The 22,753-nt window shown below is 35.3% G+C and overlaps 1 protein-coding gene across 1 annotated transcript in view; it reads left to right on the top strand.

Annotated features, from left to right (window-relative positions):
* Nucleotides 1-3,622: 3,622 nt before the first annotated feature.
* The window catches only part of LOC126412157 (nuclear pore complex protein Nup58-like), a 148,168-nt gene continuing 129,037 nt past the window's right edge, over nt 3,623-22,753 (top strand). Inside the window, exon 1 of the mRNA XM_050081616.1 lies at nt 3,623-3,795. Coding sequence (XP_049937573.1) covers nt 3,731-3,795 — 65 coding nt within the window. The 5' untranslated portion in view covers nt 3,623-3,730. The remainder of the gene's footprint in view (nt 3,796-22,753) is intronic.

The following is a 22,753-nucleotide window of genomic DNA, read 5'->3' as shown; positions in this document are numbered from 1 at the left end:
ATCTAACTTCAACCTATCCATTTTCCTTTTTAAATTTTCTAACCCACTTGCCCGATTAAGAGATCTGACGTTCCACACTCCGATCTGTAGAACGCCAGTTTTCTTTCTCCTGATAACGACGTCCTCCTGAGTAGTCCCCGCCTGGAGATCCGAATGGGGGACTATTTTACCTCCGGAATATTTTACCCAAGAGGACGCCATCATCATTTAATCATACAGTAAAGCTGCATGCCCTCAGGAAAAATTACGGCTGTAGTTTCCCCTTGCTTTCAGCCGTTCACAGTACCAGCACAGCTAGGCCGTTTTGGTTAGTGTTGCAAGGCCAGATCAGTCAATCATCCAGACTGTTGCCCCTGCAACTACTGAAAAGGCTGCTGCCCCTCTTCAGGAACCACACGTTTGTCTGGCCTCTCAATAGATACCCCTCCATTGTGATTACACCTACAGTACGGCCATCTGCATGGCTGAGGCATGCAAGCCTCCACACCAACGGCAAGGTCCATGGTTCATGGGGGTAGGACCATACGACATATGCAAATGAAAATAAGGAAAGTAGACTAATTTTCGTGTCGAACAATCACTCACTTCAGATACTGTTCGAATACTAAAAATTGCAGCATTAAGTCTTTGAACAAGATCCTGAATGTGGGCTTTCCGTGACAGTTTACTAACTACCTGAACACCTAGAAATTTGAACAGCCCAGTTTCACTAATCGTATGCCCATTCTGTGAAATTAAAACGTCAGGTTTTGTTAAATTGTGTGTTAGAAACTGGAAAAAATGAGTCTTACTGTGATTAACCATTTGTTTATTTTGTACAAGCCATGAACTTAGGTCATGAACAGCACTATTTGAAACCAAGTTAATGTTGCCCACAACATTCATTACTACCAAGCTAGTTTCATCAGCAAACAGAAATATTTTAGAGTTACTCGTATTTTTAGAGGGAATATAATTTATATAAATAAACTGATCCCTGGAGTACCCCCCCCCCCTCGCTTGACTATACCCCACTCAGAGCCAGCCACACAGCCATTCTCAACATCGTAAATAATGACATTTTGCTATCTGTTGCTAATGTGAAAAGTGAATCAATTGTGAGCTGCTCCCCTTATTCTGTAATGGTCCAACTTCTGGAGCAATACTTTGTTATCAACATAATCAGAAGCCTTAGTTAAATCAAAAAATATGCCCAACATTCGAAACCTTTTGTTTACCCCATCTAGTTCCTCACAGAGGAAGGAGAATATAACATTTTCAGTTGTTAAACGACTTCTAATGCCGAACTGTACATTTGATATCAAATCGTGTGATATAAAATGATCAATTATCCTTACATCCTTTTCAATAACTTTAGCAAACACTGATGGCATAGAAATAGGTCTAAAATTATCTACATGGTCCTTTTCTCCCTTTTTATGAAGCGGCTTTACTAGTGAATACTTAATCATTCAGGAATCTGACCATTCCTAAAGGAAAAACTACAAATAGATCTAAATACAGTACTTTAATATTCTGCTAGCCCCTCCATCGTAACCATGAGAGTCCTTAGTCTTCAGTTATTTAATTATTGACTTAATCTCCCCCTTGCCTGTATCACAGAGGAGTATTTCAGACATCAATCTCGGAAAGACATTTGCCAAGAAAGTTATGTGATTCCCTGTAAGAACTAAATTTTTATTTAATTCACCAGCAATGCACAGAAAATGATTGTTAATATTGTACATGTATCTACGTACTGACTATATCGCTGACCTCGTGCTGGTGACCAGACGCTTCCTTCACAACTGACCATATGGTTTTAATTTCATCATGTGAATTACCTATTCTATTTGTATACCACATGCTCCTTGCCTTCCTAATAACAATTTTAAGCAACTTACAGTACTGTTTGTAATGGGCTACTGTAGCTTGGTTGTGACTACTTCTAACATTTTGATATAATTCCCACTTTTTTCTACATGACATCCTTATCCCACTAGTCAGCCAATAGGACTGTCTACTACTGCTAGTTCCCTGTTTGTTGTAATGGAAAGCAACTCTCAAAGACATGAGAAATGTGTTAAGGAAAGCATTATATTTATCATCTATGTTATCAGCACTGGAAACAATCTACCACTCTTGTTCCTTGACAAGATTTAAAAAACTCTCTATTGCTGTTGGATTAACTTTCCTACATAGTTTGTAATTATATGTGACACTGAAGAATTACTTAGATAAAACCGAGTAGGGGTTTGATAAAACATGTTATACAAATAAATAATAATAGAAATTATTGTAAAATACCTTCACTTTATGTTTTTTTTCCTTTCTATAAATACTTTCTTCCTCTTTCTGAGCACAACATCTCACTCTTTATGGCGGGATACTGACTCAGTTTTTCAGGATAGCAGATGGGAAGTTGCAGTACAGAAAATGGCCCAGAGATCACATGTGTGTGTGTGTGTGTGTGTGTGTGTGTGTGTGTGTGTGTGTGTGTGTGTGTGTGTGTGAAGTGATATAAAACAATGTGTGTATAGTGTGTGCAGTGACTGATAGTGAGATATGAGTAAACAATGTGGCATTACATTATTTAATAAGCTATTTGTAAAAAAAAAGTATTAAATACCAGGAATGTTATACGATAAATCTAATGATTGTCTTTAACTAGAAGTTTGTAAATATATGTGTGTATGAATTAGCTTATTTTAAATAGATCTAAATTTGTAAATACTTTGACATGTCCTACATCCTTGTAAAAAGAGATCTATGGATGAATAAAGCTACTACTACTACTACTACTACTACTACTACATTTGTTTGACTACAAAAGCCTTTTAGTGTTGAAATTTGTGCATCATGGTCTGAACGGCCATTCACTCTTTCACTAGCAGAATGCCCATTCAGTAATGAAGAATGAATAAAAATATTATCTATGGCTCTGCTACTGGTCCCCTGCACCCTAGTTGGAAAAACACAACCTGCATCAGACCATATGAATTTATAAGATCTATAAACATCCTTTTTCTTGCACTTTTATATACAAAATTTGCATTGACATCACCATGTATAACTAAATCTGGTACTTCCTAGAAAGTGAATCAAGAACCCTCTCTAGCTTGAGCAATAATGCTCTGAAGTCAGAGTTAAGGGACCTATAAACAACAACAATTAGAAGTTTAGTTTCACTAAATCCAACTGCTCCTACACAACATTCAAATATCTGTTCAGTGCAGTGGCGTGATACATCTATGGACTCAAATGGAATGCCGTTTTTTCGTACATAGCCACTCCTGTACCTCGCAAGGAACTCATTGAAAAACAGCCAGCTAATCTATGTTCTGGTAAAGGGAGCCTCTGAATTGTAAAGTTATTTAAGTGGTGCTTCGACATACTAATAATTTCAGAGTCAGCATCTATAGGCAATTCACTAACTTTATCTTTAAGTGAATTACAAATCAATGTATATGACGATATTTCCACTCATCCGATATGGTACTCAAAAGAGCAGCTTGATGGCCGCTTGGCGCGTTGCTATCGAGTGGGTAACAGAAACACGACGGGGTGTCGCGATGTTCTGATGTTGGCTGGTGTTCTTTGTAATGAGTGGAGTATCTGGCAATTTAACTTCCATGAGTGTATGGTGCAATGCTTGGTGGCCTGTTTTGTTGGGATTGTGAACTTGTTGTCAGTTGTGACATTAATCGTCAGAAAGTAAACAGTAAGAAGACAACAAAATATTTTTAAGAAAATGTCGTTTGGCTTCGGAAGTCAAGCTATTACAACCACCGGAACGGCTTTCGGGTTCGGTGCGAAGTGAGTAAACGAAATTAGTTCACACTAAAAACTAGTTTGCACAGCGAAACTTTTTCCTCGACTTGTGTTTATAGAATTTCTGACTGGCATTGTTTCCCACATTATGTTAAAATCTTTAGCGATCACATTTGTTATTTGAAGCATCGTTCAAGAAGCTATAGTACGCTGCTCACTGAAAATTTGGACGGATCTGTAAAGAGGCAGAGGAACGATTCTAAGGGGCTTGCCCATCATTTTAAAAAACACGTCCCGGAACTTATCGTTTGTTGTGGTATCTTAACTTTAACTCTTACTGCAAACACAGTTTTCTGGTATGATTTGTAACTGGGTCATTCCATGTTAAAGAGACTTTGTGACAAAAAAATTAAAATGACAATATTACAAATATAACCTTAAAAATGCCAAGTTAAAAGTACATTTGTTCATTGCAAAATAATCATGAATATGAAAAAAATAAATTTCTACCTTCACTAAGTGTTTAAAGTGCACTATTCTATGGCACCAAAGAGAGGTATGTTTTATGCTATTTCCAGATGAATATTAGTTGTGTTATCCATAGCTGATTGTTCTATTGTTGCAAAGAATATTGAAGTCAACATTGTTATAGCTCATAATAATTCATTTTGCTGAGGTAAGCTAATTGCATTTCTTTATTTTGTTAGTTTTATAATATATATGCAGCTTGTAACACCCGTAACAAAAAAGATACAAAAGTTTAATTTGTAATCTAGTAAATTTGTTCTGTACAATACCTTTCTGTAAAAGTGAGGTTATACCCATGTTTTACAATATCATACCATTACATGGCATTTTGAAATCTTATTTAACACTCTTAGAGCTGTTACGGGTGTTACTAATTTTTGTTTCGGGTGTTACTTAACACATGCGTAACACCCGTAACTTGAATTGGAAGGTTTAATGCCACCTCAATCTTTAGTAGGCCTAGGCCCTACATTTAAATTATAACCAAATGGTATTATTATTAATGAATAAAGTTTCTTAACTATGTTTATGACATATGAAAACAGTTTTGCCAGCCGGTGTGGCTGTGCGGTTCTAGGCGCTTCAGTCTGGAACCGCGTGACCGCTACGGTCGCAGGTTCGAATCCTGCCTCTGGCATGGATGTGTGTGATGTCCTTAGGTTAGTTAGGTTTAAGTAGTTCTAAGTTCTAGGGGACTGATGACCACAGATGTTAAGTCCCATGGTGCTCAGAGTCATTTTTGAAAACAGTTTTAAGCATGAAAACTAAAATTTTTATTCCACTGCATACATTTGTTTAAGCACTACACCTACATTATAAAAGTTAATTAGGGCATTAACCTGACTCAACTGACATCCTCCTAAAACGTTAATTAAGCCCAAAATTAGATTACATATAGTTTATGTTTTCCATTCTAACTTTTCCAAGAACAACAATATTGCTAACCTCAGTTTTAAATTTTATATAGGCCCAGTAAACAGCTCATTGAGGCAGATTCTAGTCATTCATAAGAGCCTATGCTTAACAATGTCTTTTACTTTTATCTCTCTGGACAGCGTTATGTTTATACATATATATGCCTACATTATCATGATTTCTGTCTTCGGAGACCGTGGCACCAGTACCAGCAAGGGAAAGAGTGAAGAAGTACCAAGAAAAGATTAAAGATAACCATGAAAACAGAGAAGCTTACTTGAAGAAAGAACAAGACGAATTAAGAAGATTGCAGGTTAAAAAAAAATTGAAAAATAATCAACGTCTTAGAGATAAGAATCGAAGAAAAATAAGAGAGAGAGAGAGAGAGAGCAATCAGAGAAAAGAAAAAAACTAGAACTCGCAAGATCAAAAGTTCCAAATGAATCTTCTCCTATTGGGACTTACAAGTGTAAACAGACATTTGGTAAAGCTGTGAAGAAAGTGTTGAAGGTACTTCCAAAAAGCCCCAGTAAAAAATCTGGTGTTATTAAAAAGATAGTTTCCGATATAATTGGCTCTGAAACTTTGGATTGACAGTTGAATGGAATTTTTTTGCCAGTTCACATGGTAAAGGAGCCATGGATGGCATAGGAGGTGCACTGAAGAGGAGTGTGTGGACAGCTGTTAGATCTAGGAAAGTTATTATTAACAACGCAATTGACTTTTATGACTACACTCTGAAGAATTTTTCTAAAATTAAGGTACTATGGGTTGATAAGATAACAGTGGAGCATAACATTCCTATTTTGGATGAAAGGTGGAAAAATTTACAAGCAATTCCTCAAATCCAGGGCTGCCATCACTTTCGGGCTTATAACACAACTGATTTGCTGGGTTCAAAAACAGCAGAGTCATTAATGACAAGGATGTCAGTATTTATTACTGAGGATGCCAAAGTTAAAACATTACATGCAAAAAGATGCATAAACTTCTATGAAATGTGCAGTTCTAATGATTCTAATCAGGAGACTGTTTCACCATCTGAATCGCAAGACAATATTGGAAGTGCTTGTGAGTTAAGCCTAACTAATAAAATTGAAAAGTCTGATTTAAAATTTGGGTTATTTGTCTTGGTTGACATTCCAAGTGACAAAAAGAAGCCAACCCTATCCAAAATTCAACACCGTTACTTGGGAATCTGCCAGAGTGAGGTTGATGAAGAGGAGGATGTGAAAATAATGTTTCTGAAGTCAGTAGGAAAAAGTAAAACACTTTCTAAACTAGATGAAACTGATGTTTGTTTTGTGAAATTCAGTCAAGTACTATCTAAGGCAACAGCACCAGAAATCAAACAAGGTAACCGTTTGTACTATGAGTTCAATTTTGAATTGGATGTTGCTGGAAAAGTTTATTAAATGAAGTTTTTAAACCTATCAATAATAAGAAAACATTTTTGTCATAAATTTATTAGGCCTACAAAATGAGGTAAATGTTAAGTAAGTAACGATATCTTGGCCTAGTTGTACTATAAAATTGTAACAAAATTTTTTGTGTAATAAATAGCTTTATCCTTCAAATATGTTCTCTTAAGTACATACTTTTATTCCAAATAAACTACAATACTTCTTTTCTTTTTATGCAATTGTAAGAGGTAGATTTATTCCTTCAAGAATCAAATCTGATGCATCTATGTAACACCCGTAACATTTAATGTAACGCCCGTAACAACAAAAAAAATATATATACTGAGTTATGATGTCCAAAAAAATAAAAATTTATATTTCAAAATAAAATTTGGGGCGATACCTCTTGACAGTTGTTTTACAAGAATAAAAGCTTCATCAAGTTTGCAGAAATTAGAGAATTCCCTAACTCATAACAGGGACTAGGTCTACTTTTGGTAACACCCGTAACACTACTTTTTTGATTAATAACCAGGAGAACAATAAAACAATTCCAGTATCAACATTTTTAACATGAAATATAATGTAAGCCTTAAAAGTTTTCAATATTAAATTCAATAAATATTTGTCCTTACATTATTTTTCCTGATTTTAAGGTGTGTACATGTAACACCCGTAACTATGGAATTGCCCAACTACGTCATACCAATAACACTAGCTTATCATATTAATTGTTCGATGTCATCATGGACATACATAGAAAACTGTAGTGGAATTAATTTCCACATATCCGTAAAGTTGTTTTGAGGTTCCAAAAGCAGGAATAAAATATAGGCTACTGAAATAAGATTGTTATATTCTCCATGCATGTAAGGGCAAATATGAGTGGCAAAATATGGAAGTAGATAGGAGAAAAGTTTTGTTCTGAGTTTTTAATCCCTAATATGATGAGCTATAAGTTTACTGAATATGTGAGCATCTAGGTAACATGAAGGTGCATAGAGCTTTTTATCATCTCATATCACGATATAGCACTGGACTCGCATTCGGGAGGACGACGGTTCAATCCCGTCACCGGCCATCCTGATTTAGGTTTTCTGTGATTTCCCTAAATCACTTCAGGCAAATGCCGGGATGGTTCCTTTGAAAGGGCACGGCCGATTTCCTTCCCCATCCTACCCTCACCCGAGCTTGCGCTCCGTCTCTAATGACCTCGTTGTCGACGGGACGTTAAACACTAATCTCCTCCTCCTCCTCACGATATAGTTGCAATGAAAGTATTTATTTCCTACACTATATGTAAGAGTGTAGTCAGCTTATACTAATAAATTTAACTAGTGTAATGTATTGTGGGAATTTTCTTCTCTTCAGTCTCATCTCCACATATTGTTACTGTCACTAATGACTACATACAGTCTTTGGGCAAGTTATTTTTGTACATTTCTTTAATCGTCTGTTGCCTGAAGTATATTTTTAATTTCTTGTTTAATTTGTGCCCGTTACGTATGTTGTTTCTGAACTTCTGATATCAGTTGACCTTTTTGTTGAATAATGCTTTTCTTAGGTACTCCATTGAACTATTTGTGGTCTTGCAGAATTAATTTTCTCTACGTCTATCATTTTGTTTTCTGGGCAACAGATAAGTGTTTTACTTAATGTAGTGCATTTCCTCTCATTTAAGAAATGTAATTTGACATTTTGCACCACATTGGTTCCACCATTCCATTTAACGGTTCTAGATCTTTCTTTCTTTTTTGCATTGACATACAAATTTAGCAATGAAAATATACGACAACCTTGTTAATATTAATCTTCATTTCTTCTTCTACATTTATTACATGCAACTTCTTATTATATATCACTTATCTCTCAAACATTTTTACTACTCTTTGTATTATTTTGAACACTTTTTTTTCGGATTATCAACAGATGATCTCCTGAAATGGTTAGGTTCAGCTAATTATGCTATTAGAGTTATTTCAAATTTTGGTGATAAATATGTCAGTAAATTAGTCTACTATGGCTGTTTTCATTCATTGCTTTCGTATGGCATCGTATTTTGAGTGATTCATCATTAAGAGAAAAAGTATTCATCGCACAAAAGCTTGTAATCAGAACAATAGCTGGAACCCACCCATCATCACCTTGCAGACATTTATTCAAGGAACTCGGGATATTCACAGTACCTTTGTAAAACATAGTCCTATATTCACTTATGAAAATTGTTATTAATACCCCATCCCAATTCAAAAATAACAGTGAAGTGCGTAGCTATAACACTAGAAGAAAGGACGATGATCACTATTCTGGGTTAAATCTGACTTTGGCATAGAAAGGGGTGAATTATGCTGCCACAAAAATCTTTGGTCATTTGCCAGATAGTCTGACAAATAGCCAACCACCATTTAAAAACTAATTAAAAGAATTTCTGAATGATAACTCCTTCTACTCAATAGATGAATTTTTAGATATGAAGTAACTGCAAAAAAAATTAAAATTATTTTGTGAAAAGAAAACTTCTAGCCTACTAAAGTGACACAATCCACATCATTACAAAATCTTGTATTCATGGCCTGTGGAACAAGTATTGATAATTGTATGTATGTAATGATATCGTTAGGTTTGACAGTGAATTTTATTGTAATTTCAGTGGATGTTCAAATTGCTTCTCTGGTTCTTTTAAATATTCTGTAACCAAATTGGTACTTGTTCTGTACCTCAATTTTTCTTACTGTTTTATCTGCACTTGATGCAGGCTATAATATGTCAGGCCGATAGTGTGGCAATTCTCACACATACTCCTTGCGTCTCCTTCATTTATATGAGGGTAATTTTCTTTAAAAAAAAAAAAATCTAATATGTATCCACCTCCATATATTTTGAGGTAGGTTCCAATAACCACTTAGCTCTGATATTTTCCAACTGATTGTAGTGATTGTAAATGTGTTGTATCAGCACCTTCTGTTCTGTCATTTTCTGACCATTAGGCAGCTTCTTTTTTTCTCCTTTCATATTTCATAGCTGCTCTTTTCTGTTGGGATGACTTTGATGAACAACTGTTTGCCACTTTTCTCATTGAAGAGCAATTTGCATATCATGAGTTAACTTCTTAATTTTTTATTATTAGAACCTGATCTTAATCTTCCAATACATATCATTGTTTCCCATTACAAAATCTATTTAAATATATTTAGTCTCCCTTTCACACATTCTGATTTTGCTACTTTGAATTTGTTGTTTTCTTTTTGAAGCAAATATACTGCTTGCTTCACATAATGTCCTTGGTAATCTTCTGTTGCCTTGCTTCATGAATATGCTGAAATGTTTAGAGTTTTTCTCAAAATATTTGTTATATTTTTCTAATTTTGAAAAAAATGATTGCTCTTCTTAGTTTGTACCTGTCACAGAAAGAACCATAGTTCCTCTAGCAAGATCCCCCCCTTACTTCATTTCTAGACTGTACAGTAATATTACCTTCCTTTCCCTCTTGTCGTAACGATTTATAGCTCCATGGAATTCCATATCCTCTCTTGTCTCTTCCTCAACCTACTACACATGCTAGTTTGTTGTTAACTTGTGAAGCCGGTGTGTTGATGTGCTAAATGGAAATGTTATTCTATTTTCTAGTGCTGCTGTTGTTATTCTCTAGTGACTGATGAAAAGTCATTATCTTGATTACATTTCTTTTCAACAGCTTCCATTAAGGCTACTTCTCTCTCCATATTCTATTAGTTGCCCATAATATCTTCTAAGATGTCCCATTCCAGTTTTAACCAAATAAATCTTAACAAACGTATTCCTTAAGTTGATATTGTAAACAAGTTTTTCTATAGGAAATAGTTTTGCACTTGTTGTCTGCTTGTGCTTCATAAAGAAGTATCTGAATAGTTACTATTATATTGCATAATGGTTTATTTGCTTGCTTGCTGTTATAAATGTGTATTTGGTTTTAATTTTAATATATTGTAACCTACTGAACCTGCTGGTAGTGGATGTCAGCTTTTTCTTTTAACGTAATTATGATATGTTAGCAAATTATCTTTTACATTACAAGTTGAACAACTTCTTACTGTTGTCAGACGAACATATTTGATAATGTATCGTAGGTGTTGTAGGTGCACATTAAATTTAAGATTTTATTTTAAACAAAGAAAAGCACAGAGTTTAATCTCTCTCTCTCTCTCTCTCTCTCTCTCTCTCTACACTTCTTGGCTTACATCCACAACTTGCAATGATGTGGAGTATGTCAGTATAATCTTCTACAAAGAGCATGCGTATATCTGGCCATTAACATAATTGGATTTTTAATTTTGATCTTAATGGACATGTGATAAATGTAGCCCACTGTGTGGAAACTATCTACTCAGAAATTTGTCTGCTGGGTAGGGGGAGGTGTGAAGTAGAAATGATTTCAGTTTGTTTTTAAAAATTTCACTATCCGGCAGAGTGAGGATGGTAAAGGCTGTTGGTTTCTCATGTTTTTGAAGAGTTCTATAGCATTATTTCAAATAGCGCCTGATTTGGTAAATGTGCTTCTACAGGCCCCGACCCTGCAGCAGTTGCATTGCATGCCAATGTTGGTAACAACTCATGATGAACGATGAGAATTGAATACAACAAATTGTGAGTTAGTTGATAGTAGCCAGTCACAATGCTTTTTTGTAATTTGCTATGTTTCCTATTTAAAGTTAGCTGGTATTTTGTTCTTTTAGGTTAGAATTTTGCTGACATTGATAGAATTTCCAGCAAAATGAGGAAGAAGATATACAAGTACCTTATTGCAATGACAGATGTATATCTTGGGCTGTGCTAAACAGCATTCTGTTTGGCAGTCTGCCACATTCCCACCTAACCTAGGTCTCAAGCTACATAAAAGATCAGTCTGTCAGCATATCTAGTTTTCTTCCAGATTCCCATTCCAAAAACAAATGTAATCAATTGGTGTCTTCCACTGAAAGACATCATTAGATTGAAGGACTTGCACTGGCTAGTGTACACTATTGCCTGATGACCAACATCAACAAATTACCAACATCAGGATGCAATGCAAGCGCTGTGGACACAGTGAGTGCACTTTAGCCAACTGATTCTTCACAGTGATTTCCATATGAGAGTAAATGTTTTGTGAGGCTGCTGTTAGTATGTTCAATTTTCTAAACAGTTACCACAGTATGGGGTGAGACTATATTTTTTAAAGATTTTTGCTTCCAGGACTACATTTCCTGAGGATTCTTCCAACTAATCTTACTATGGCTTGTGCCCTTTCTGTGATGTGGTCGTTCCATTTTTAAATCACTCTGTTTGCATATTCTTAGGTATTTTGTGAAAGTAACCATTTCCAGTGATTGTTCTGCAATTTTGTAATCCTACATTAATTTCGGTTTTGTTTAGTTTTTATTTGTCTGTGAGGCTTTGGCTACATTTAAATTTGCAGTGAAGCTCTCTTTGTTTTCATAGCACTATTCTAATGCAGCTTCCAAACCATAGTGAGTCTTTTCATCCGTCGCAACTCTGTTCAGCACATACCTGCTTAAAGCATGTCAATGCACAATGCTCTTGAATATCATGTCCATTGATACACATTTTGTTGGTGGTGGAGATGAAATTTTCATGCTGACCTCTTGGTAATCTGCAAGCTGTTAGTTCCCTGATAAGGCATTTAGAGCAATTTCGAACAATTCCCTGTCCCTAACAGGTGCTCTAATCACTTAGGTCCCTCAGTCTATAGCTGTTAAGTAAAAATCTGCACCTACAACTGTAGCACAGTCTGGAAATGTACACAAAATATTCTCGAATGTTTCCTCTCAAATGTTCAGGCATTACTGCCGCTGAAGCGGGGAGTCTATAAAATGGACATTCCATGTCAAATGAGCTCAATTTCAATGTGAATTTTATCTCACCATCTCTGGTCGTGATAAAGCTTGCCCCAGAGGTAGCCTACATATAGATAAAAGACAAGTTTTATTAAAATACAGTGACCCATTTTGAAAATAGGTGATATGAATTTGTCAAAAATACCCCACTACCGTAATTTGAAACTGCTGTAACAACTTGCTTATGTAAACCAAAATGATGGGATAAGTTTTTCAAATGTAAATAAAAATTTAAAATAACAGCAGCTGATGGTGAAACATGCATTTTACACATTACTTGATGGCTGTTGGTTGCCACCTTTCAAAAATGTTTCAAAATTTAAATCTTTACTTTATCAAAGATATCTTCAAAAATTTTTTAAAAAATGTATAAAACACTTCACATTTTTGTTAACTAATTCCCTAATTATGAAAGTGGGCCTGTCAGGGGTTCACACTTTTACAAAATTAAAAAAAAATGCATATTTTGCTAAAAATGACATTTTTAGATGTAATGACATTTATAGATATAATTGTAAAAATGCATAACTTATCCATAAATAAATTTTCATTTGCTCCATAAATTTTTTTATTCATGAGGATAGAAGCTGAAGCAATGAATTAATTGATGGCTGGAACTGTAAGCCAGGTCTCCTGCTTACAAGGCAGATGTGCTAACCATTATGCCACCATAGAGTTATGGCTTTATGTTTAAAATGTAGTTAGTGACTGAGATGTGTGATTATTTCTTTAGACCTACTAAAAATGAAAGTTTTTTAATTAATTTGTAATCCAATGTAACCCGATAAAAAGCACACTACAAAATGCATTTAGTAGTAATATGGTCAAAAATATGACTTTTCAACAGTGGGTTTCAGTAAACTTAGAAGCAATCCGGAATATCTCATCAGAATTCATTGAACGATTTTCAAAAAAATTGACTGCATGATTTTGTAGCTGAGCTCTTTTGTAATTAAAGTTAAGGAAAGCTTGAATGAGGGTGAATATGTTGTTACTTGCGACTTCTCTTAGAATTATACTTTCGATATTATGAGAAGGAAAGTTGCCACTCACCAAAAAGCAGAGATGCTGAGTCGCAGATAGGCCCAACAAAAAGACTGGTCTGAGGCATTAGATAACATCCCCAGATATCCTGCACTTCCAAAATAAATTTGGAAAATAAAATGTAGGTGAAACCTGGTAATTGGGACCTTGTGTAAACAAACTGAAAGGAGCCTACACTTAACAAAGTAAGTAAAAGTGAATGACTGAACGCAGAGATCAGAGGTATGGCCAAGTCAACATAGAATACAGCATCCCTTGGTGCAGTGGCTTGATGCCCCATACTTACCATGCATATACTCAGAAATAGTTGAGCCCATTGAGTGGATTAACTAACACACAATCACTAGCTTTCAAACAGCTCTTTTGGTGTGGTAACTCATAATTCAAGGATAGCGCAGTTACTCATTCTGGTGTGTGTGTATATGATGTAACCATGTTTGAAAATATTCAACAAGTAAATATATGATTCAGGTGAAGGAAAATATTCTTCCTTAAGTCCTGAAAAGCTGTTGTACCTAATTTCTTTAAAAAGTTTTCCACATTGAAAATAGACATTTGTATTAGTACTGTACTTCACTGTCCTAGCCACAAATGCAGCTGTATATTCAACTACGTGATTCACATATAAAGTGAGAGAAGCTCAATAAAGTATGCCATCATGCTGATGATTTACGAGTATTAGTGTAGTTTCTAGAACAGATGGCAACTCATTACATTTTCTTGATTACTTGATGTTACACTAAGGATTGTGATAGCATCAATGGCAGAGCAATTAGTGCCAGTAGATGTACTAAGCTAAATGTATGCTGAACATCTCTTGAACGCAGCTTGAAACTACTGCTGTGCTGTGGGTTTGTTGTCCTGCCCCTCCCACGATGTCTCACAGCACTATAAAACAAACATTTCCAGGCTGTCTTGACTGAGTTTATATGTTTGTAAGAAAGTCATTTGGTGCAGTTCTGCCTGTGATAGTCTTATATGCAGCTAATGAAGAATAGAGACTACTAATTATATGTATGCAAGCAGTTCTTTTTGTTGGTTGCACCAGTAACGTTCCCTCGTCTGTTTTAATGTAATTAGCCATATCTTTTCTTTACTTTACATATAGGCATACATCACTGTACATATTTGTGCCAAAGGGTCTTTTGAATCCCTTTGAAAATAATCTGTGCTGTTGAAAATGTCAAATAAATCATTAATTATCCTGGAAAATTTCACTTTTTCGTCACAGCCCTGAAACTGAAGTAGGCCTGATTTTCATCATGATATCTGAAGTCACTGGCAACAATTTCAATTAATGTCTGTACACCGAGTTTAATCTTCATTGTGCCAGTTAATAGGAAATTTTGTTAATTTTGTGCTTAAATACAATTTCTCTTGAGCCCATAATTCTTCTAGTTCAACAAAAAAATCCACCTCATTAGGCTATCTTCACTGAAGAATTCCTCATTTGTGGAAAGACAATTTCTAACAAGTTTTAACATGTGACAAGCATCTAATACAGGCCTGTTAATGGGCTTACAAACCATAATTTCGTCCTGTCTAGACTAAATTCAGCTCCCAAATAATGAGCAATTGACAAATTAGCAGTTGCACCATCGAATGATAAGGTGAGTACATTAATTCCAATCTCTTTTAGAAAATCAAGACAAACCATAAATTGCCTCTTTCACTACCAGTCAAACTACTTGTCAGGAAATACTCCATGGGAATTTTCCAGTTGTCATCCAGTGCTACAACCATGAATACCAAGGCGTCTTTTTCCTCTGGTCAACTGTAGAAATTATTTTACTATTGCAGTTTCAGTCTTAGGGCCATTGCGAGATGATACTGCAAAAACAACAAGGAAAGAACAAACAAAAAACTAAACCACAGAATGTAGAGCCAGAGTTGCACAAACACCACGAAAATAAGAGAAATTAGGGCTCATATGCATGTATATAGACAGTTGCTTTTCTCTTGCTTTATTTGGTAGTGGAACAGGAAAGAAAAAGACAAGTAGTGGTACACTGTACCCTCCGCCACCCACAGTACAGTGGCTTGGGGAGTATAGATGTAGACGCATATGAACATGCCATCAGATAGTAGTACACTACAAAATGCAGTGAAAATAACACATCACCTAAATTGTGTTTCAGCACATGTCATAATTTGAAATCCTCAAACATATATACATCATCAGAAATAAGACTTTTGGCTTTAGAAATAGGGCAATGCCAGACGAGTGCGAAGCTATGTACATCATTGAAATGATGTAAATTACATGAACTGTTGCCAAATGTTCCAGTTCAGCCAAATATTAATTATTTTGATAGTCCTAACTAAGATCAGTAAAAAAAACTTGATGTGCCAGTTATATGGTATTAAACATTTGAAAAACTACACTGTGCGCAACTTGTAAGGGTGCATGTGACATTAAGAATGTTAAGATTCTGTAGAATGGGGTATTTGTTTCTTTTGACATCACAAATATGTACACAAATGTTGCAGATTAAAGAGACAGTAAAAGTAATAAGAACAGGTTTAATTATGTGCAAACTCACATGAGCAGAGGTTTGCAATTTTGTTAACTTATTAGAATTACTCACCTCCCCAACATCAAAGAAAATTCAGTACTGTAAACGATGTATCAATGGTTCATTAGTACTTTCTGAGGGATTTGTTACCGATGTAGATATAATGCACAACTAACTTAATAGCCTGCATCCCCATATAAAATTTATGGAAGAAATAGGAGTTAACAAAAGTACAACTTTCCTAGACGTCCAACTATCAAATATTGACAACAAATTTTTAAGTTTTTAATAGCCAGTCACCATGGATTGTACTGTATGTAATGATTCTTGCCATTCAGTGTGCCATAAGTGAGCCTATTATAATTGTGTGATACATTGTCTAAACAACCTGCCACTAGATGAAGATGGAAAAAAAAAAAAAAAAAAAAAAAAGAGAACCGGCTGTCTCGCAAGCAGTAGCTATTAACAGTGGTTTCAGAGGGGAAATGATCACTGAACTATGTGAGTGGAAAGTTAATACAAACAGTGCAGATATAACTGATGGAGTCACAGTAGAAAGTCCCAAGTACAAAAACACTTAAGTTTGCCTAACTACCATACTTAGGTGCAGTCCCAGACAATATTGCACTAGTATTCAAGAAAACTAATGTAGGGACTAGTTTTTATATAGATAATACATTAGGCAAGAAAATCAGACATAGCACTGGTACACCAACCACTTTGCCAGACATGGGGTTTACAGAAGAGACTGTAGCACTTGCACAAAATATTATATTGGACGAGCAGAGAGGGTGTTCAGTGGCGGGTCTGAGGGTGTATTAGGCAGAAAGAGAGTAGTAACTCTACCGTAAGCAAACATCTAAGTGAGAACAAACATACAGTGAGGAACATAGATTCAGCCCTTCCAATACTGTATGCAATGCCTGAAAGTAGAATAATTTGTTCTTGTAGAAATATAAATTTTACATTTCTTACATAAGTTTGATCATAAGCAAGTCATTGGGATTATTTCTGATGTAGTATCAGAAATAATCCCAATGACTTGCTTATGATCAAACTTATGTAAGAAATGTAAAATTTATAGATAAATTCCAGTGTGCTTTTAAGTGCAAATGATAGAATGTATCATGGCACTAGGTTGCTTTATTTTTTCTGGTGTAGTACAGGTTTACTGTCACAACATTATGTACAGAAATGTATGTATCTTGATTTTGTAATATGTATGGTACTCATAACATTTTTATTTGAGGATATGGGAGAGTCATATATGCTATGACTTCTATTTTATCTTTATCTTATTTTTAGAATATATTATGTGGTGTATTTTACCAGGTCTTCATAAATGAAAATAAAGTTTTATAAGTGTTTCCAGTGTTTTCTATTGCATTGCAATTTTTGTACATAATGAGAGAGAATGGATTGCACTCCCATATGTTTTAAGTTTTTAATCTAATTTATGATCTGTATTTCATTTTATCTTTAAAAGTGTGTCTTGTCTTACCTGTTTTAGTAGTGAATCATAATAGGGTGTTATTACTTTTTACATTTTTCCTTATAAAGTTTTAAGCACTTCGGAACTGTATTACTATTATATGTACATATGTTTGTACATAATTGCATTTTATTTACCATATTAGAGCTTAGTAAAAATACATTCCTATATTTAAGGGTTTTCATGTCATCATCATGTATTTTCTGTTTGCTGTGCTGCTCTGTTGGCTGTTTCATTGGGCAAGCATTTTGCTCCTTCTATATTTTTAATCATTTGCAATGTATATGCAGAGAAAATGATATGTAAGATTACTGTTGCCATGTTCTGTATCAGTACGCAAGCCACTGTAAGATCTTTAGGACAGATGAGATATGTAGTTTAATCCCACTCCCTTATAACTAAATTTCTGTAAGCTGTCTCCTTGTACCTTACGGCCAAATTGTCACATGAAAAGCTGTGTGCTGCCAACAGATTGGAAACAATGTTATGATATGAAGCTTAGAGTTGTTATTGCTGGACAGTACTATTTTTGATAAGTGCAGAGAAAATTGAATTGTGAATGTATTTTCACACCAGTGACCCCAGTTCACATGGAAACAGTGTTTAGAACATTGATTTATAGCAGTTTGTGTTAAGGATGTTAACAGGGTAACAGTTCACATAATTTAAATAATTTCCACAACGTACAGAGTTTTGCACTATTTTGATGCCACTGTATTCCTACATTCAGAAAGCTTAGTTCTGACGATGATGGGTATACATGTCAGAGGTTTTTAATACTGACCTGTGCTGAAGAGAAATGTAAGTGAGGTGTTATTTTCATCATTTCTTGTAATGTTCTACTCTCTGGTGGCATGATTGTGCAGCTCTGTCTATACTCACTTGCTTCATTTTTTGTATATTTTTTAGCTTTTGATGTAGGACTTGATAATGACCCAGGGGCTGAAATTGCAATAGTAAAATAAATAATTTCTACAGTGACTGATGAACATTTTGTCTTTCAAAAAATATTACATTACTGTGAACCCAGAAGTCATTCTGTGTGTATTCTAATGAGCATTTCATCTATCATGAGAAACTTCATCTATCGTGAGAAACAACTGTCATGTTCATGACAGCCATATGGTATCATTTCAGGATCATTGCAGTTTTTGCTTCTGTGCTGAACCCTGGTTTACCATATACTCCTTGGTACAGTTTTTGTAAGGTAGTGGGATGTGGTGAAGCATTATGAAAAAAAAGAAAAAACTTTAGACTTTGTTATAGGCGTGGCTTAAAAAATAAGAGTAGACGAAGGTAAATTTTTCCTTTTGATGCTGGGCAACCACTAGAAGAAGATTCTAAAAAAAGAAAAGGAACGATTTTTACTATGACATGAAAAATATATTTGGACAAAAATGGAAATATGCACACAACTTATTTGTACAAAAATCCCCGTTTACAGTAATCGTCATAAGTATATAATAGGTGTAGATTACTGCTGTCAAGCTCAGATACTTGTCTGTTTGAAAGACTAAATGTATACACACAAAACAGTTACCAATGAAGCACTATTAATTACTCTGTAGAACTCTTTAACATTTGCAGCTTTGTGTAGGTAATAAGACAAAAAACGTGTAATTGATTCCAGTAATCCTCTGCTTCCATTTTAAATCTGACAGCAGTGTTTCAGCAGTACTGGGTTTGTTTACTAAATGGTGGCAGTTTTACATTAGTAAATGTAAATTCTCCTTAGTCTCTTCAAGCCTATTTCTAGAAACTTCCACAAAATTAGTTGTTTTATTTCTTGTCATAAACTTATACATGTGATTTTCTGAGTTTCGTGCCTTATTTAGTTGCTGACCATGGGACTAAAAAAGCAATATGTTCACAAAATTTTCTGTGCTTATTCTGAACATAAATTTAACATTAACTACTAGCAACAAAAATCATAGGGGCTACAGTACTTCCATTTTGAATCAGTAACTAGTAGTGCTCTGGTGACAACAAATATTATTCAGTAATACTAGTCATGATGTTTCTACATAGATTTTTATAAAAACTAATCCAAAATTGTGCTAAATGTAGTTCCAAATGGAATGAAATTACATGTTTAAGTGATTGAAACTAGTTCTCATTAGTCATGTTGATGAGAATACTTAGTTTTCTGTAGTAAATAATGGACACTTGTCTTAGCTGGTGGTTTCCTCTTTTCTCCTTTCGATGCAAAGTGCTGAAAAAAGTCAAAAATTGATGGTACAACACCTTGGTTCAGTTCTCTTCTAATAAACCAAAGCTCTTAATGTTGAAACTGCTGGTGAAAAATGTATGCTCTTTGTCATTGTGTAGAAGTTTGGTTTAAAATTCTCCATTTTCAGAGTGACTCCCTAAACATTCCTTCGTATTTCATCAACGGGAAAACTGCAACCAGTCAAACAGTGAAAACAAGTTATGATACTAAACAGAAAAAACTAAAGACCTTGTGGTTAATATTCATAAATTTTCGCATTTATTTTAATGAGATATAGAGTATAATGTCCCTTATCATTCACTTCATGATATTTAAACAGAAATAAATACTATCAATTAGAAAAGACTGTTCGCATTTGCTTTGTGACAACATTACTCCTTTACTTCATCCTGTAAATATGTTGACTTAGTCTCGAAAAATGGCTTCACAAATCTTTTTGCATTTTTAAAACCTCTTTACCCATGGAACAGAATAGTATGCTACTTCCTTTCACATATCTTTTGATGTGTAAAATGCCCTGCAAAATTTCACCTCTGTAATAAAGAAACCCGAACTGAAAATACTGCAGTTAAGATAAATTGAACATTATTCCAGAAGTCACCTGCAAATATGTATAGGCTGTGCATGCATCCACATAAACTTGGTTTCTTGCCCTGTGTCGCATGACTTAGATGTTGATTACATTGTAATGAAGTTATGTGCAATCTATCTTACTTATGTTCTAAGCCTGATACCCAGCATGGCAGCCAGTCCTACATGGAGTGTCATCAGGTACCTACACAATGACAGTCCCCCAACCATGCAAGGAACACACTGTTGATGCCTGCATTGTTTCCTCCCAAAGACTGCCCAGAAGTATGTGTCTATGTTATGTGGGCACAAGAGAATTCTGGACAGCAATGCATGGGCTGTTGCTTAGACAGGATGGCACCCATGGGAAGAGACTCCAGCCGGAGTGGGTCAGGTTGAATCACACTGATCGCTGTAGGGGTCCAGCAGCCTCATCAGAGTGCCTTAACACAAAGGCTTATTTCAAAAGATAGACAACACACACACACATACACACACACATACACACACACATACACGACCACAGTCTCTGGCAGCTGGACCCAGGTGACAGCAAAACTGGCAACCCTGACTTCGCAGGATTTCCCTCTCCACTGCTACCAGAATCATGCTTGTGGATCATAGCTAGTAGGTGGTGTTTAGCCAAATCAAATTGTGATTAACAATTCTAACCTTTTCTTACTACCATAATTGGTAATGGTTGTTGTCACTGCCCTGATGAACAGGAACACTTGCTCTCACTTTGCTCAGTGGTTAGCATAGCTCTTCAAGAAACTTGGTTCTGTACTTAATTACCTGCCTATTATAAGGACATAATAAATGCTGAAAGGTGCTATGAGAGTGTGTACAATATAGGAATCGCCCTTGCAACATATATATCCCATCGCTCCTACGGGTGATGCGGCATATTGGGAGATCATCAATTTCATCTCCTCTTTAGCCCCGCCCTTTGTTTTACTGGATGATTTTAATGTCCATAACCCTTTATTTGGCAGCTCCGAGACAAAAACAGTTGTAACATATTAGAAAAACCTCTGATCCTGAATAATTTCTCCCCCACTTATTTTAGTCCAAGATGAGTAAATGTAACTAGCTTATTTAGAAATCAATTTTTTTTTCCAAAAAAAGTAATGCAGATATGGGACTACTCAGGAGAACATTATTATCAGGAGAAACGAAACTGGTGTTTTATGGATCGAAGCGTGGAATGTCAGATCCTTTAATTGGACAGGTAGTTTAGAAAATTAAAAAGGGAAATGGATAGGCTAAAGTTAGATATAGTGGGAATTAGTGAAGTTCAGAGTCAGGAGGAACAAGACTTATGACCAGGTGAATACAGGGTTATAAATACAAAATCAAATAGGGATAATGCAGGAGTAGGTTTAATAATGAATAAAAAAAATAGGAGCAAGGGTAAGCTTCTACGAACAGCACAGTGAACGCATTATTGTAGCCAAGATAGACATGAAGCCCACGCCCACCATTGTAGTACAAGTTTATATGCCAACTAGCTCCGCAGATGACGAAGTGATTGAAGAAATGTATGATGAGATAAAAGAAATTATTCAGATAGTGAAGGGAGACGAAAATTTAGTGGTCATGGGGGACTGGAATTCAATAGCAGGAAAAGGAAGAGAAGGAAAAGTAGTAGGTGAATATGGAATGCGGGTAAGGATTGAAAGAGGAAGCCACCTGGTAGAATTTTGCACAGAGCTTAATTTAATCATAGTTAACACTTGGTTTAAGAATCATGAAAGAAGGTTGTATACACGGAAGAGGCCTGGAGACGCTGGAAGGTTTCAGATAGATAATTAACGGTAAGACAGAGATTTAGGAACCAGGTTTTAAATTGTAAGACATTTCCAGGGGCAGGTGTGGACTCTGACCACAATCTATTGGTTATGAACTGTATATTAAAACTGAAGAAACTGCGAAAAGGTGGGAATTTAAGGAGATGGGACGTGAATAAACTGAAAGAGCCAGAGGTTATAGAGAGTTTCAGAGAGAGCATTAGGGACCGATTGACAAGAACAGGGGAAAGAAGTACAGTAGGAGGATGGGTAGCTTTGAGAGATGAAATAGTGAAGGAACCAGAGGATCAAGTAGATAAAAAGATGAGGGATAGTAGAAATACTTGGGTAACAGAGGATATATTGAATTTAATTGATGACAGGAGAAAATATAAAAAAGGAGTAAAAGAAGCAGGCAAAAAGGAATACAAATACCTCCAAAGTGCAGTACTTTGCAGAATTTTAATGATGATATCAAGCAGATGGCATCTCAATACAGTGTCTTAATAAAACTCGGAAGTTTCCTTCAACTCTTTGACGCATATCAACGGGTATGTTGGCAATATCTTGACGAATGTTGTTTTTCGGGTAAGCCAGAGTTGTAGGTTGATCGTTGTAAAAACATGATTTTAGAAATTAGGT

The sequence above is a fragment of the Schistocerca serialis genome, chromosome 7 (genome assembly GCF_023864345.2).
Source record: "Schistocerca serialis cubense isolate TAMUIC-IGC-003099 chromosome 7, iqSchSeri2.2, whole genome shotgun sequence".
Classification (NCBI taxonomy): Eukaryota; Metazoa; Arthropoda; class Insecta; order Orthoptera; family Acrididae; genus Schistocerca; species Schistocerca serialis.
The sequence above is the reverse complement of the archived record's forward strand: the minus strand, read 5'-3'. Positions and strand labels throughout refer to the sequence as shown.